The sequence below is a fragment of the Lutjanus erythropterus genome, chromosome 4 (assembly GCF_056507025.1).
Source record: "Lutjanus erythropterus isolate fLutEry1 chromosome 4, fLutEry1.hap2, whole genome shotgun sequence".
Classification (NCBI taxonomy): Eukaryota; Metazoa; Chordata; class Actinopteri; order Lutjaniformes; family Lutjanidae; genus Lutjanus; species Lutjanus erythropterus.
In genome coordinates, this window is record NC_139320.1 from 8872072 (window position 1) to 8890257 (window position 18186).

Sequence of the window (18186 nt, forward strand, 5' to 3'; positions counted from 1 at the left end):
CAGGTTTGTAACCCACATACACTGGGATAGTCTGTTCTCAGGATAGAAAATGTGTCATTTTGGGAAAATATTAATCCGTACTCCCCACCTCATCAAACCTTAACATTATAGACGCCTACAGTTTTTGTCCCCCAGTGTTCAACTCAAGTCAGCGCCCATCATCATATATGTGGTGTGTTCACAAGAACAGGTGACACGAAGGACAAAGGGAAAGTTCAACACACAGAAGAAGAAACAATGATATTAATGTTATTTTACTAATTTATTTATGAAAAAATATATTTCTTGATTCTGACTGAGACATTAGGCACATTAACATAGACATATATACAATTCTCTTTCATAAATACCAAATTATTTACAGAGGGGAAACTTAAATAAGGAAACTATCTTCTGGAGGATTATGTACACATTGCATTGTTTTCTTAAATTAACGAAGATAGTACAAAGAAACGACCACACAGGAACAACATATATTTTTGGTATCAAATGGATTAGGTAAAAAAAAACAAGATTTAAAAAAAAAAACTCTCTTTGGAGTCCTTCACTGTAAAAAAGTGTCTTTTCTTTAAATATAAAATGACACCCGCAGCTGTGACTGTGTTCAGTGAGTCTGGGGAATGTTGCAGAACAGCAGCGGGTGTCTTTTTTTTTTATTGTTTTCCTGTTTACTCGCTGTGACAACAATGGTTGATGAAAGCAGCAAGAGAGACAAAAGGCAGCAAGTTTAGTCTTTTTGTTTTCTGATTAATAGAAAAACAGTTTGGAAAAAAAAGAAGTAGAATCACAGGAAGACAAACGTAAAAAAAGTGAGGTGAATCCAGCTCGGCTGGACCATCCAGCCTCTGACAAACATGTTCGACTTGTCTTTTAGATTCAAAATTGTCGATGGCAGAAGACGTGAAACCGTAGGAAACATCTGATTGTTGATAGAGGGACAAACTGTCCCTGATTCACCTGAAACCTCGTTTAGACTCGCATTAGAACGGGACAGGACTGGAGCAGTTACAAAAAAAGAATTTACAAACACACCAGTAAGAAGGACGAGTTCCAGTGGAGTTCAATAGTTTAGACAGAAGACAGGAGCTTAACAACTTCCAGAGGAAGACATTTCTGTTCAGTCCCAGATTAAAGTCCTTTTGCAGTGTTTTATAAGAGGCACTTCAGAGTTTGTAGGATTGGACGTGATTGTAAAGCTGCTGTCTTCTGTCCACAGTGTGATGCTTCACTTCCACAGAAACCAGAAAATAAAATAAAATGGACGGATGATATGAGAGACGCACACAAACTGTCTGGTTCAGCTTTCAGATAAAAAAAATATTTGCAGGAAAGTTCAGGCTGTTTCACTTAACATAAAATGTCCCATCTCCCATTCTGATAAGCAGGTCCTTTGATCGACTCTTATTGTGAAATTGAACAGGAAACGGTTGCCACAGTGATTAGGGAGCATAGCTAAGGCACCGGTCTTTAAGATTGTGTTGGACAGTTACAATTTTTTATGTCCTCTCATTCACGTTTGATCCAAAGAAAGTTCAGATATACAGTCAGAAATATTATATTAAGATTTAAAAGTATATAAAAAAGATAAATAGTGCAAATGATGCCAGACATTCAGTCTCTCCTTTTTTTCTCTCCTCCTCCACAGCTCTTTCTCTTTTCAGAGTCATCCAAACATCGTCAATATCAAAGCAGAAAAGGTTAAAAAAAAAAAAAAAGGCTTTTTGTGTCTTTCCATTGAGCAGCAGTAATAAATATTAAATAAAATAATGTGTGTAGAATAGATCCTCTGGGTGAACTGTCCTGGACAGGAAACATTTCAGGCCTTCAGCGTAAAAGTTCCTTCGCTGAAAACTGGAGGTTATACCTGAGAGCGAGAGAGAGAGACAGCAGTTAGTCGTCAGCGTATGCGATTACTTCATGTTCATTAGTTTGAAAAACATGCCACCATTTTTAAAACAGGATGATATGTTTGGAATAAGACTTTTATTCTTCTTTTTAACTGAAGTTTATTTTTTTCAATAAATACAATCATGTACATATATTTTCATATATTTCAGGTGCATTTTCTGCATATCAAGTAACTTCGACTTTCATATTTATTCCAGTCAAGCACACAAACCAAACAGAGCAGCATGAGACTCATGGATCACTGGTTCAGTATTGGTCTTCAAATCCGTGTTTAGAGAGAAATTGAAACGATAAAAACACTTGTGAGCTGTGCACTCCTCAACACTCGCAACACAAACCAGAGTGTGCAAACAGTGTCAACTACACAACACACAGTTTAGTCCAGCCGTTTACAGTGTGGAGGACAAAAAAATAATAGTTATTTTGATAACTGTCTAGATTTTTATATCTTTAAATATTTCATTTTCATTTCATTTAATAGACTTTTTGAATTCATGGCTCAGTGTGCAGACTGCGTTTGCCAGTTTCACAGCAACCAGTTCCTTACTTAAAGTGTTCAATAATCTGATTAAATCATTTATCAGTTTAACAAAATTATGAAAACGCCCAAATCTACAATGTCATAAACACAATGTGAAGTTTGAACAGCATTTAAACCTCTTTCAGAGTTTTGAGTTTTCGAGTTAATTTCTTCAGTGAACAATCATCATGTCTCCATCTAACTGTCAAGTGAATCTGAAGTAGGTGTTCCAATGATGGGTTTGTAACGAATAAACGACGCTACACAGAGAATAGTTTTGTCAGAAGTTGGTGGTATAGGCTACGTTAATAAGGAGAGTAGAAGTAGAGGCTGCGAACCAGATTCAAAAGCAGTTGTTTGCCAACTGCCAATAAATAAATAGACACCTCGACACGAGAAACAAATGGAGAGACGTCTTCAGGGTTTTGTTGCAATGATTTTTTTCTAGGATGCCGAAATGTTACTGAAATGTTTGCGATGTCAGAAGTTATTCAGGAAAGTTTTCATCTTTGTAGCCTTCTGAAGTTTTTCAGACTCTGACTTAATAAAGTTTATTAAACGGATTGGTCTCTCATGAACTAAACAAAAATACATTTATACATGAATGGACATTTGTGTGTGTGTGTGTGTGTGTGTGTGTGTGTGTGTGTGTGTGTGTGTGTGTGTGTGTGTGTGTGTGTGTGTGTCTGTGTGTGCGTGCGTGTAGTTGTGTTAGCAGACGTGTCCTCACCTCAGTAGCAAACACACACTGCTCCATCTGCTCTGGGATGATGAACACTGGTTGATACAGACTGTCCTTTGCAAAACTGAAAGGAGGGACGATGATGGACGAGTCACATTTCTTACTGTAAGAGACACAGAGACAGAGGGAGAGTTATTACAGAAATACTTTGTGAAGGTGTGTGAACACACAAGTGATCAGATAACAGATGACAAACATGCTGCGACTCGACAGAACGGACGGGTGGAGGAAAGGAAGAAGACAAGGAAAAATAAAAAAGACGGAAACATCAAACACTCACAGACACTGATCAAAAGATAATCAGGTACTCACAGGTCAAACTTGTTCTTGGCCAGATGCTGCTCCTCCTTTGCCAGGTTACAGTCGGCCATTTTGTTTTTAAACATGGCCATATTGTCTCCACCCTTCTCAGCCAGCGCTGCGTCCTTATTGGACACTTTGAGATGTCCTCCAGGGATGAGGAAGGCCTCCTTCTCTCTCAGGCTGCCCAGCGGTGCTCCCGGCAGGCCCCCATTATTCGGTCCACCCCCACCGATCACTGCGTTGCGGTTGTTCACTGTCTCCAGGTCATTCTTCACTGATGTAGACAAAGCTGTTAGCGCTCTGCCCCGGCGGAGCTGACGCAGAATGTGGACGGCGGCGCACAAAAGCAGAGCCAGCGTCACAAGACCAAGGGCAATGGCGGCAATCAGAGCAGCAGGGGCGTCATTGATCACAGGTGGTTTTGTAGGTGGCGTCATAACAGAGTACTCGCAGCGTGCTCCCATGAACCCCTGCGGACACCGGCAGACGGGGCCGGTGAAGTGGGTGTAACACGTGCCGCCGTTGTCACAGGAGAACTGGTCGCAGGGGCTGGTGCGCACGGAGCAGTCCTTGCTGGTGAAGCCGAGCGTGCACGTGCATGTGAAGTCGTTGATACCATCGATGCAGGTCCCGGCGTTGCGGCAGGGGTTGCCGGCGCAGTCATCAATGTTGGTCTCACAGCGAGAGCCGGTGAAGCCGGGCCGACAGCGGCACATGACCTGCCGTTTACCGAGGTCCAAACACTGAGCGCCTGCAGACAGAGAGAGGACGGTTTGAGTTAATAAAACTGGAGGAGACAAGTTTAACAACAGAAAGAGAATCAAGACTGTTTAGTTGCTTTTCTGGAAGATTCAAACACCAGAAATGCAAATGCTTCGGAAGAAAATGTTCAACATCATAAAGCAAATTCACCAAATAAATTAACAAACTGTGACAGAATGCAAAGAGGAGACTAAAGTCAGTGGATTACAACGCTCTCAGGCCTCAAACCCGAGACCAGTAAGAGAGACAGTGGAAAAGAAACAAGATGGCTCAATGTAAGATGCTGCTGACAAGAGAAAAGACTGTGCTCTGAAAATATTCCTAAAATGAAAAAATACAGTGCGGCTGATTGCTTGTTTCAGGGATAACAAGATGCTGGACACTTTCTTTCAGTGCTGTTCAATGGGCAGATATTATGGACGGACGTAGAAATGTTTAGGGGAGAATCATATGCATATCTGCAGAATTTAATCTGATGTTTGCCGGTATGTAAACTGAAAGAAAGAAGATCGTGAATGGAGCCTTGGGGGACGCCAGAGTGCCGTTACCAGCCTGACCAGACTAAATATTCTGCTCGAGAGTCTAAAAACATCTCACGTCTGTTAAAGGTCCTGTATACTATAATCAACTGCACCCACAGTGTTTCAGTCTGAAAATACCAAAGTTAAAAGCTAAATCATGTTGCGTAACTTTTCTTTAGATTGTACAAGTGCCAGGGAGGAGATGGTTGCTGAGGGCAAAACAAATAAATAACTCACAATCTTCTAGACTCCTCTGAGAAAAAGAAGTTCATACCAGATGACTTCATCCAGACAGAAAAGAGAGCAAAGAGAGCAGGTTTAAGAGAGACGGCGAAAAAATGTGTTTATTAGAGCATTTCCTCACAGCAGATATCGCTCATCAGGACAGAAATGTGTGTGTAATTAGAAACATCCTGAGCAGATGTTTTCCACGTCAGTGGAGCTCAGGCTACTGAAAAGTATTAACTTTTATCTTGCAAACCAATGCTAACTGTTTGACAGTCACTGAGAAAGAAAAGGACAAGGGGACCTGAGGACACTCGTCCTGCAGAGACTGGACTCCTGACTTTGTTTTAACAGCCTGCTGAAGTCTAAAAAACACTGTAAAAACAAACCGTTGAATCAGTTCCTTATTTGGTTGTCCTGTGCCGCTGCTGTGTTGCAACAGTGCAAACCGAGCGGAGCTACAACTGTCGGCTCACTGAGAGGCTGGAATGACTGCAGATTGGAGATAAGCAGGCGGTGGTTTCTACACGCTAATGAGGACCTGAGGGAGGACTGCAGGCTGAACCCAGACCCTCAGATGACTCGGCTCACTCAGCAGGCCGGTGATAACTATGTGTTAATTGAAATATTCAGCAATACATTTTAGTTTTGTGTTGCCAGCTCTGTCGGTGGAGCCGTCTGTCCCTGATAATCTGTCTGCTCTCAGTCTGAATGGACGACTTAATGCCCGAGAATCCGTCTGTGTCCTTCTTGCTTCACTAAAAATCCATTTGGTTTTAGACAAGCATAAATTTATAACGATTTCCTAATAATGTGTCTGATAAACAACATTTCCTAACTTCCTAAGTGCTGATACTACAGATCTCTTGTTGCAGTTGCAGAGACTTGAAACTTGTTGCATTCTGCTCGAGTTTATCTTGGTAAAAACAACATGATCACTCCGACTGATCTGAAATCCAACTTCCATTCATGAGTTGGAAGGAAAATCAGACATCCCAGACTTGGCTGCATTCTTCAGGTAAGTTGACAGAACGAGCCAACATGCATGATTTATCAAAGCATAAGATGAATTTGGTTACTTGTGTAACTTCCGTGAAACCCAACCTGTTTCAGCTATGTTGGATTATTACTTAGCAGCAAGTTTCAAGTGTCTGCCAGGTCATTTTTATAAAAGACATGAGAGTATGGCTGCGTGGCAGAAGAGAAATCAATCTAAAAACTGGTGGTATGTTTTAGAAAAGTTCATCAGTGACGTAAAGAGAATGGAATTAGTAATAAAAGAGGTAAACACACAGGGTAAACACACATGTTGCGTGCAACAGCGGGCTAAATTATCTTGAAAAATATTGCTGTGGGGCTCTTTTGGCACAGCACTTCCAGAGAGTCAGCTGCTCTCACTCTGGATTCCTGCCCGAGACACCAGGACGAGTGCAACCAGGTAGAGACCGAGAGCTGTGAGCGTCTCCACGGCTGCTGCTACAAACAGGCCTGTTTAAAACTGACGGCAACAATGAGAGGGATGTTTGTGCTGTCAGACAGAAGTGATAAGACTTGTTGACAGGCTCCTACGTGACAATCCAGGAGTCTAATCTGCCCTCTTCACACACACACGTTTAACCTGAGGCTTTAACCTCAAACATCTCTGCAGAAATTCTAACTTTACATCCCAAAACAAGTACTGAAGCAATCGAAATAACTTCAATCTGACAATTAGATTTCCAATGTATGCAGCAAATCAAAAATCTGTGCTAATATGCTGATGATAACCTCAAACTTTATCATCCTCTCCTATCATTCTTTTCATTTTGGCAGTACAGAAATGTGTTCAAGGCAGGACTGTTGCACCGTGATTCTGTCTCACCATTCTGTATAAATGTATGTATAAAATATACAAATATGAAATGTGGAGGTATTGTTTTTTCTGCCTTTAAACTGGCAGCTTATCTCTATCGAACAGCTGGATTGATGTCAGTATAAAAGTGTTGAGCCAGCAGGACGGGACACTTCTTTTCCCGATGGTGTTTGGTTTGGTGTGAAAAATCAAAGTGAGTAATGACAGCAGTCTTACAGGATCTCTGTGTAAAAAGGAAGATTCAGGATATTCACACTAAATGATAAATTTATATCATGTAAATATTTGTGTGCAGAATACTTCCGCCACAGTTGCTTTCTACAAAAACTGCTCAAAAATATATGCATTCTTGTTCTTAATAATTATCAGTTAATGCACATTTTGGAAGTGTGGCTGCTTGCAGACGGGTGTCTCACAATCATACTGCAACGTTACTTTTGGGGAATTTCAAATAAGAAATGCATGAGATTTGTTTCCAACTTTGCCGTCTCATAACAAGACAAAAAAAATGGACATTTATGTAAAACCTGTGATGGACAGAAGAGATAAACAGAGAGGGAGAGATAAGACGCCAGCGATTCTTCTTTCACTCTCGTTTTCTTGACTTGCAGGTCATTGACTCCAGTTAGTGGATTTTATCTAGCATGGATAAACTGCAGCACATTAGTCTTTGTTATTACCAGCGGCCTTTAAACCAAAGTAATCATCAGTCTATTTTATCTATGTCAGATGACATAACACTAAATATTAATATAACAGGAGATGTGCTTGTTGGTTGTGACAGCAGCCTGCAACACAAACTGCACACAGAAAGTGTCCTGAATCTGAAGAGAAACTGCTTTAGGACACAGTTAAACATAACTTTGATGAGTTATTAGTTAGGAATTCTGGGATAATTCCAGTTAACACAGGTTGAAAAATTAAAATGTGACTCATCAGAATTTCTTTTTGCTGTGACCACTGATCATTCATCACTTTTGAAACTGTATATGTGCACAAAAAAAAAGATGTGCTCAGATTATGATAAGGTTCTGTTTGTTTGTCAGCAGGATTAAGGAAAAAACAGTGGCCTGATTCTGATGAAACTGCAGCGTAACATTTCAAGATGGGTCAGTTGTAACACTGGTGTCGCAGGTAAAATGAACTGAATTTGTCAGGTACGACAAAATATAAAAACCAAACAACAACAGCCACCTTAAACATTACTGGAGGAATAAAAGCAGCAGGTATGTAAGAAATAATACCTGAATTATCCTCACGTTTTTTTCCAAAATAAGTCCATTAAAGGTTATTATGAGTTGCATCAGGCACATCATTGTTACTGTTGTATTTTCTGGTTTTTACAAACGTATTTTAAGTACTTCCAGTTTAGAGGTTCATCATTCTAATAGTTTTATAAATCTAATATATCCAGACAGAGAAGACTTTGCTCTCCAAGTGTATTTCTAGTCAGAATGGAGACCACTCTTGTCCAAACTGTACGTGTCCTGAACAACAATACAATTTCAAACAATGAGTCTGTTTTTTTTAGACCTGTTTACTGGGTTTGTGTGAAGGTTCTGCACTGAGTCAGTCTTAAATTTCTATCACAGATCAGCTGATGCCCCTGCAGTATTAATAACGGCGTTCTGCAGGGCTCAACCCGTGGCCCACTTCTCTAATATGATGACATAACTAACTAACTTGGCGTCTAATATGGAGTCTATATTTATGCAGATGACACAAAATTGTACATCTGTGTTTCAAATAAAATAAGGTGCTTATTACAAACTTGATTGTTTAAAAAGGCAAACAATCGTTTTAACATTAAGCAGATAAAACTTTAATTTTGCTCAATTTAATATTATTTATTTGTTGGATTCTTTAATATTTAATTGTTAGATTTATCTTTATTTTATTTATCTAGTTGTTAGACCTGTTCTGGAGTGAGACACTGAAGAGACACCATGCATTGTACAGTGTATGTGAAAATTAGACTTCAGTCTGCTTTTTGTCCCCTTTGACTATAACCCTCCATTGTGGAGTCATTTAATCATTATACCAGCGTGTTCTTGTTAATACTTTGATATTGATTGACACTGTATGAACCGCAGTGTATAAATAAATGATTAACTAACTGATAATCCAGCCGGCGTTTAGTCACAGAGTGGAAATACAACGACTGCGGTTTCACAGAGCTGCAAACAAACAAAAAAGGCTCCACACTGAAGGCTTGTTGAAGCATCATGGTGGTGTGAAGAAGGGAGAGTTTGTTCACAGGCTGGTGCGTCTGATGAACTGTGAAAAAACATCTGAATGCATGTGAACAACCTGCAGCAGGTGGATCCGGTCAGTGAGAGTTCAGATCGTTAAACAGATTAACTACCAGTAGAAAGTTGCGCAGGTTCCACCTTGACATGTGTGGGACTCAAAAAACAACCTTTAGCCTTGACTGACTGACACTGCGTTTGTTTAAACTGTCCAATAAGACTATCAGTTCTAGTTCAACCAAACACAGAGCAGAGGAATCATCTGATACCAAATGATCTAAACCGATCAACACTTGAAGCTTTACTGTTTGTCAGTAGTAGCAGGACACTTGACCTGCAAGTATAAAGTTTTCATGCAAAAATGACAGAAATTTCTATTCATGGCCTCTAAATTCTTTGAGATTTCCTGCTTTTCTCTGTTTTATATCATATTAAACTGAATGTCTTTGAGTTTTGGATTGACAACACAAGATATTTAAAGACATCTCCTTGGACTGGGATGGACTTTTTTTTTTTTACTGTTTTAAATGATTATTCAGTTAATCAAGAAAATAAGTGGCAGACTGTTGGCAACTTGTTGTAGTTGTTGTACTTTTGCTGCTGATGAAAAAGCAATAACCTAAAAAAAAGTCATCTTCTACAAATATCAACATTTAAACCACTTATACAAATGTATTAGTTGGTGCATGTATAACTACTTATATCTACACAAACACTACAACCGCAGAAAAGATTTTAGGCTTCATACTGAAAGAAGTGCATCATGTTTGATTTGTTTGCAGCTTCTATAAAGTAGAGAACAAGTCAGACTGGACTTTTATATCTGCCTTCAGATCACCTTAATATCTCTTATCGTATTCTGCTGCACACAAGCAAAAACGTCCACCTGAAGACACAATCTGAATATCTAATTCTCATGTCCTTGGACAAAACATCACATGCTGCAAAGCAAAAAACCAAGATTCTTGAGATGCATCAATATGTGGAGCTGCTTCAGTGCCAATGAATGAAGGAGACACTGATTACATGACGACTACCAGCCGCCTGCAAGTCTGAACTTCTAGAAAGTCACCACATATCAGCTGCCGTCTCCGCTGAGCTTCACAGTCACAGATCAGAGGTTTGGCTTCTGTTTTGTGGCTCAAGTAAAAATGTAATCAAACTGGCAAGTTGTGACAGGACAGACCCAAAAAAATCTGAGTGTTTTTGAAATCAGATCCTTCACATGTAGGTCATGTTCCATCTTTTTATTCTTTTTAACCAATTTTGAGCATTGGATTGATTCACTTAACACAAAATCAGTCACACAAAATGCGACTGGTTCATGCTGCCACTTCTGTGTTCTTTTGCTCTTTCAAAATAAAGACAGTAAATATTTAGGAAGACACAAATTCCTAATATCACTGTCAAATCTGCAGCTCTATATTTTGTCTTCTATAGCTACGCTAACGCTTCTTCAAGTGCTCATGAGCATTAATTTTAATAATGTCTCAGCTCACATCACATTTTGTACTAAATGTGAAGCTAGCGATGCAAGAATGGGCGGCTGAATGCTGAATCTACGCACCAGGCTCCAGCACTTTACCAGGCAGAGAATATACAACACAGCAGGTTACAGATGGTTCGTACCATTAGCGCAGGGGTTGCTGCTGCATCTGTCGAGCTTCTTCTCGCAGTTGGAGCCCGTGAAGCCGGGCAGGCAGCGGCAGCTATACCCGCCAGCAACATTCTCTACACAGGTCCCACCGTTAAAACACGGCCCGTCCGCACAGGTCATGGCGCTGATCTCGCAGTTCTTCCCGTAGAAGCCCTGAGGGCATGCACACGAGTAATTGTTCTCCAAATCCTGAAGGAAAGATGGGAGGAGAAAACAAGGTGAGGAGGTGAAGATTTCTCAGTTGATGCACAGCTCTCTTGTAATGTACTTTTATTTAGTTTTAGCTTTGACTGAGCTGCTGTAACAAGTGAATTTTCTTGGTGTTATCTTCACAAAGCCAAATGATTAATGACTAAAACCTGATGAAGTTCTGATCTACAAAACTTTCAGGCTGATTCAACAAAATGCTCTTGATCCCAGTGAAGCGGATCCATCAGATCAGGTGCGTTGACTTACTTTGCAGCTGCCGCCGTTCTTGCAGGGGTTGCTGTCGCACTCATTGGTCTCGATCTCACAGTTCTTGCCGGTGAAACCAGGTCGGCAGGTGCAGGTGTAGCTGCCCTGGCCGGTGTTGGTGCACGAGGCATCATTCCGGCATGGCTTGTGGTTGGTGCAGAAGTTCAAGTCTGGAGAAACGAGATGAGAGGAACAGCAAGGTTAGAGTGCTGAACTAACTCAAAGCTACAAACAGCGGTGGTCCAACAGGAGAATTTGTGGACACTTTTGGATGTTGGCACCTTTCTTACATAAAAAAAACATCTGGCACACTCGTATGATGCTCTCTTCATTTTAACTTTAATTTTGATGATATGTATCATGAACTGGAGGTGTCTGATGAAGGTTTTGTAAAAACCTAAATTCAATTTTTGTTTCCTGTGTGAACATGTCAGATACCTAACTGCCAAAATAAAACTGCATCAACTTTTAAAACAATTGTTTGAATTTATTGTCCAAGCATTAAGGAACAAAGACAGGACAACCTGAGAGATCTCACTCTCCACTCAAAGACAGAGCTGGACATGGACTGACACTGAGATGCTGCTTAGTTATTTGTTTGTTTGCAGTGTTTTGGACCAAATGTGAATCAACTCACGATGGTAAACAGAATAACATCAACAGTCGAGCCAAGTAGAAACCAACACATGGCTGTTTCCAGCTTCATTGACTGAGACTGATTATTGCAGCACTTTTAAAACTGAGACCTCATTAAAAAAATCTACTTTTGATGAAAATGTGCAATTATCAGCAAAACAGTGGTAAGACATTAAAAAAATATGGAAAAAATGTGGACTTCTTTCTAGATGAATTAAAGTGGTACAGGACTGACTAGTGACAATCATGGCTGAGGATCAGTTGTTATTTTATTTAGCTTTTTAAGTTAAAAAGGTTCAGGCATTACACCTTTAAGCCTTAGTGGTAAGAACATCACCAGTGTTTGTACACTCATTTTGGTTTGTGGAAATATTTTTTCTTATTTGCTTTTATGCAGATGATAAACTACTCTACATTAAAGAAGTTCTGCACACTTAAACCTGTTTTTTAACCTGTAAACTAAACAATGTTACTGTAATGTGGTGACACACATTAATCTTACTGTTACTACTGACATTTTTTGCCAGATTCATAAAAATCATCTACTGCAGCCAAGCACAATACCCCTTTACCCTGATATTCATGCAGGCGCTGTCTACCAGGCCTCTGTAAAATATAATTGTTGTTAAGCTAATTAATCAAATAATAAAACTTGTGTTGCCCGTTTCTCATTATTATCATCACTACATTATTCTTACAAAGTTGCAGTGGTCCCGTTTATGAAGCATATTTAAAAATATTTAAAGACCTTCCAAACAGCCTTCAGTTTAATTTAATTTCATCGTCGTTTGAAAAACAGCTTGTAGAGATTTGAAACGATAGTGAAGTCAAGACAGTTTGATGCGTTTATGTGCCAGTGGGAAGATCCGACTTCTGAGAATTGTCGATCAATGTTGCATTCATGAGCTACGTTGGGCGGGAAATTTAACAAAGGAAAACCAGAAGACAAAAAAATATTAATTTTTGTCTTTCTGCTTTTAACATGTCTGATAACAACAAACAATTTTTTTTTTCTCAGTCTACAAGTTCAACAGTAAGATAACTGACAAATATTTATTAAGACATGTATGGTAAAAGCTATAGCTTATTTGTTAATTTGATTTGTAAAATGGTCAAAAATGTAAAATATATCAGCTAAAAACAAAGATATGATCCTTTTGTTTTTTTGTCTTCTTTACTGCTTCATCCACCCTCTAATTAACATTTAAATTAACTTTAATTAATGTCATCTGCAGTCAACCAGAGCCAGAGCACATTGTGAGTCCAGACCACACAACATCTGGGCGATTTAAAGGGTAAAAAGAGGCGCATTAATTAGTCGACAGTTAAAATTGACATCGTTTGTGGGTCAGTAGCTTCAGCAGGCACACTGGTGGACAGTAGATGATTCTTTTTGTCCTGAATCTGATAGAAAACTGACAAAAGCATGTGGAGTATTTGGCTTAAACCTGATTGGCTGAGCTGTTGTGCAGGTCGAACCCACCTTGGTCACAGTACAGGCCTCCCCAGCCCTCCTTGCAGTGGCACTGCCAGGGCTGCTGGCAGGTCCCGTGGAGGCAGCCGGGGTGTCGGGCGCACTCGTCACACCGCTCGCCCTGCCAGCCCTGACGGCACACACACTCCCCGGGAGACGCACAGAAACCGTGGTCCTTGCTGCACCCCGCTGCACAGATGGCTGATGGGAGGAGGAGGAAGAGAGAGAGAGAGATGTGCGGAGGGAGGCAGGGAAGTTAAAGAAAGAGAGGGAAAGGGAGAAAGGGGGGAGGAAGAAGGAGAGAATATTATGATGAGTGCATGTGTGTGTGAGTCTCATGTTCTTCATTCAAATCACAAAACAACTCCCCTCCTCCCCCCTCAGGGCCTCACACACACACACACACACACGCACACACTCCCCTGTAAGTGCTTGTTAAGTACTGAACGAAGCAGCTGGCCCACACAACAAAAGCAACACATGCCGTCTCTTTTCACGCAAGGCAGCGCACATTAAGCTCCAGCGCGTGTCCCTGTTAAAACGGGCGGGCCGGGGCCGACCAGGGGCCGACCAGGGGCCAACCGGGGGCCCATTGTTGAGCTCAAAACAAAAGAGCCAATACACACACACTGGAAACGACAGAAGCCCTAAGATCTTTTTTTTTTATTATCCTCCACAGCCACCAGGGCCGACGACACCGTTGACAACTGCTTGACTTAAGGCCAATGGACAAAAAACATGAAGCCCGCCCCCCCCCCATCTGAAGAAACGTTACAATAAAAATGGAGGGAGAGGAGAAGAAGAGGAGGGGTCACACTACTGTTAAAAAAAAACAGCCATTTTTGGTGCATTTTGAAACAATGCTGCACAACTTTCTACTATTTTTCACATTTCAAACAACTGTCTGCAGTTTTCAGATATCACAGCTGAACAAACGAAAAACATGTTGAAGCCTCAACAAACTCATTTCTAAAAGACAAACTTCCTCACAGAGTCACTACAGGAATATTAAAGGAATATTGTAGTGAATAAAATTCTTCTCAGTATCATAAAGTCACCTAGAGTTCACTATCATGCAGCAACGACACAAATTAGCACTAACATCACAACAACATGATGATGCCTTAAAGGACCATTCTGGTGTTTTTTTGTCCTTTTGCTTGAAGAGTTCATACCTTTTATTCCACGTCTGAAGACCAAATCAAACAGTAAACTGCCTGCAGTTTGAATAAACCTGCAGAAACGCCACAGTTACAACTAAAAGTTCAGTATCAGCACTTACGGTCCGAGCAGTACTCGCCCATCCAGCCCTCCTGGCAGCGGCGGTTACCCTCGCTGTCGCAGGTGTAGTGTCCGAAGGTGTCGTTGCGGGGACGGCAGTAGGCGGAGCAGGCCTCGCCGTGGTAGTGCTCATTACACACCACGTGGTAGGAGTAGCGCAGCTCGCTCTGGTTGCCGAAGTGCACGTCCTGGGACCATTCCTCACCGACGGTCAGCCTGCGGCGGGTCGCCAGACGGCTGATGAGGTTGTTCTGGTTCTCTGGATGAAGGAAGGATGAGATGGTGAGAGTTTTATTAAGTGTGCCTGACAGCTGAGTTTTGTTAACTTTCTGAAAAATAACGTAAAACCTTTCTGATAGTGCTTGAATCTCTTTACGATAATCCAATGGTGAACTAAAGTAAGTCTGTGGCTTTCAAAAATTAGATATTATTTCACACAACATCCTCTGTGTTAAAAAAAAAAAATAAAAATATAACTTTTACAAATGTAAACAGACACCCAACAACATTTAAAACGTTTTTTTTCACACTCTTGCGTTAAACATTAACTCTTCACTGCACTTTGTGTGTGTGTGTGTGTGTGTGTGTGTGTGTGTGTGTGTGTGTGTGTGTGTGTGTGTGTGTGTGTGTATGTGTGTGTGTGTGTGTGTTTTCAGTGGGAAACAGTGCCACTGTCGCCGCCTGTCGGTAAATCAGTGGTACTGCATCAGCAGCAGTAATTTATTCACCTGTAGATTCCAGTCCTGATGATTCGGCATTCCAGGCTTCAATGATCAGAGAAAAAGTCCCCTGAAATGAGTGAGAGATGATCGATTACTAGTCAGAAATATCAAATCGATCAGATATTCAGTGTTTGCACGTGTTTAGTCCTGCAGGAGAGTCATTTTAAATTTCTTTAACTTCCAGTTTCGTCCTTATGGTCCTTTGGTTATTAAATGCGACCAAGAAGTGAAAAAAATCATAACAATCTGGAAAAGCGCTTATTCAGTGTCTTAAAGTCGTTTTTGTGCGTTTGATTTCATGAATATGGATGCAGGTTTAAGAAATGCTGTGAAGCTCGCACGCTGCTGGAGACCTAAAGGTGTTAAAATTCCGGCTTTTGAAGAAAAAGCGTGTGATTTTCGGCACCTACCGGCCACTTGAAGAGGAAGGGCACCTTAATGGGCGCGCTCTCGGAGATGGAGTTGGAGTCGGCACCGAAGATCTCGGTGAGCGCGGTGCCGTACGTGCACGGCGGCTCCGGGTTGATGACGTCCTGCGAGTGCTTGAGGCACACGCGGAAAAAGATCTGGCAGTCTCGGGAGGACGGAGAGCGACAGACGCCGCGGGAGCTGGTGAAGGAGTCGATCTTCAGCTCGAAGACCCCGGAGGAGAGAGTCTGAAGGGGGAGAAAGAGGGGGGAGAGTGGCTTCAATAACTAAAATATCAGCTGAGAGGAGAAAATAAAGAGGAAGAAGTTGCACAATTATGAAAATAAGAACAAGCATGCACACACGCAGTCCACGCACTGCTGCACACGCTGGAAAACGTTACACAATTTCTCATCTGATTTCTGCAAACATCTTTACTGTGTGTGAGCAGTGACTCTCTGCACTGCATCGTTTACAAGTCAGATATCCATAAATATGTAAAAGTAAATCGTAAGTCATTTAGATTCCACAGAAATGAAGTAAAACTACAAGAGAAACTTTGGACGCTGCGCGTAAAAGCGCACGTCTCCAAACCTCCCCGCTTCCCACAAACATGCAAAAAAGACACAAATCAGCGGCTCGAAAGTAAAAAAAAAAAGTAACCTGGACTCCTGTGAGTGTGCTGTCAGAACTACTCACCGTCTGCGCTGAAACAAACAGCAGGAGACACGACAGTAACAAACGCGCCATGTCGGCCGCGGAGCGTCCAGGGCAGAAAGCGCAGCAGGTCCAAAGAAGGAAAATAAGTGCGTAAAATCCAAACGGAATCCAAAGGAAACGGGTCGCCTCAGCTGGAGAAATCAAACGTCTCCAGGAAAGAATCAAACACAAGTTTAAATTCAGAGGAGCAGTCAGTGTGAGTGTGTGAGAGAGCGGTGCGGATCGGACAGACAAGAAGAAAAAAAGAAATAAAGGTAAGGATCCGCTCGGCTGCTGGACTCTGGACTGTAGCTGCTGCGGTTACACCTCCTCTTTATACCAACGAGGGCAGAGGGGGAGGAGGGGGATGAGGGGCAGGAGGGGGAGGGAGGAGGAGGAGGGTGTGAGGAGTAGGGCGCTGAAAAAAATATCACCTGCAGAACAAGAAGGCTGCAGAGACACGCGCTGAACCTGCTTCGTGCAAACCGAAACTTCTCGTCAGACAGGAGTGACATCAGCCTGCGGGCAGCAGGTATTACTACCACTAACTTTTTACTACAAATCAGGTGCAGCGGATTCCCATCAGAGCTGGCAGGGAGACAGAAGTCTGTTGTTTCATCTCTCATGTTTGTTTTTTCTTCTCATATTTCCAGGCAGCAGCTGCTGGTTTCTGTTCGGTTTGCCTGCACAGACATGAACCGTGGAGCTGCAGAGATCAGCCAAAGTCCTGCTCCTGCTGCACGAGCTTAAGTTGAAAAATCGGCACAAACAAACAAACAAACAGACAAGTAAATAAATAAAATGTGCGACATCAAGCGTGATTTTGGCGTCTCTGTAAACTCTCTGCTGAAATGCGACTATAAAATGTGAGTTAATGCAAACTAAAGTCGGGGGGACAGGGGGGCATCATTTCTTGCAGTGTGGAAGGAGTTTTTCCTTTTGGGGGGGGGGGGGGCTCCGCTTTGATTCGCTTTCACCACCGAAGGGGCAATTACAGCGGGGCAATAGAACAAACTGTCAGGCGACAGCAGCAGCCAAACGCTCCTTTTTACTGCCTCCTCACGGTCAGCTAGAGAGCGTTCTCACACACACACACACACACACACACACACACACACACACACACACACACACACACACACACACCCCACTGTAGTTTATAATCCTCAGAGTTTAACACACGGCTGGAGTTACCTGTGTTCTCTAAGAACAAACATCTCAGGTATTCATTTGTTCTGATTCTCGTGGAAACAAACTCTGATCATCCTCCAGCCAACCTCTATGTGACATTCAACGTATTATAACACTGTATTATATTAATATTCTGGCATTTAAAGTGAGCCGAATTTTCTGTCAGCAGCTCCTGTTTGCAGTGGAAACATGGATGCACAGACAACCATCAGCAGATTTCTCTGATAACGAAGAAAATTTTAAAATGTGACGATTTTCAGGCGAGTTCTGCTGCGTCTGTAACTCTTGTCTGTTCTGTACACGAGAGTAACAGCTTTTAATATAATTATGCATCCATTTATCAATTCCTGTAAAGATATTATTGACATATTAGAGCAGATATCACAACACTTATGGTCTGAAATGGCAGAAAAAAAAAAAAATCTAAATATTTTAATAAATAAAAAAAACATTTAAAATGCCAAAACTTTCACTTAACTGTGTTCTAATATAAACATCAAGTTCCTTATAGACGCGACTCAGACATTAGGTTACAGTATATAAATGTACATTTTATTTATTCTGTCATCATATTAAATTA

At 41.4% G+C, this 18186-nt stretch overlaps 1 protein-coding gene across 1 annotated transcript; it reads right to left on the reverse strand.

The window, feature by feature from the left end:
• Positions 1–773: 773 nt before the first annotated feature.
• On the reverse strand, positions 774–16709 carry dlc (deltaC). The gene is made up of 10 exons (XM_084716889.1): positions 16416–16709; positions 15719–15964; positions 15315–15375; positions 14588–14845; positions 13315–13506; positions 11196–11365; positions 10712–10928; positions 3483–4224; positions 3159–3273; positions 774–1864 (listed from the first exon to the last, which is right to left on the reverse strand). The coding sequence occupies exons 1-10, from the start codon at positions 16464–16466 to the stop codon at positions 1859–1861; spliced, it is 2058 nt and encodes a 685-aa protein (XP_084573015.1). The 5' UTR covers positions 16467–16709; the 3' UTR covers positions 774–1858.
• Positions 16710–18186: the final 1477 nt, after the last annotated feature.

Excerpts from the sequence above, each read along its gene's own strand:
- dlc (XM_084716889.1), bottom strand. The coding sequence starts at position 16,466 with ATGGCGCGTTTGTTACTGTCGTGTCTCCTGCTGTTTGTTTCAGCGCAG. Across the intron at positions 14,846-15,314 it reads ATCAGGACTGGAATCTACAG|AGAACCAGAACAACCTCATC; the intron begins GTGAATAAATTA and ends TCCTTCATCCAG. Across the intron at positions 11,366-13,314 it reads AGGCCTGTACTGTGACCAAG|ACTTGAACTTCTGCACCAAC; the intron begins GTGGGTTCGACC and ends TCGTTTCTCCAG.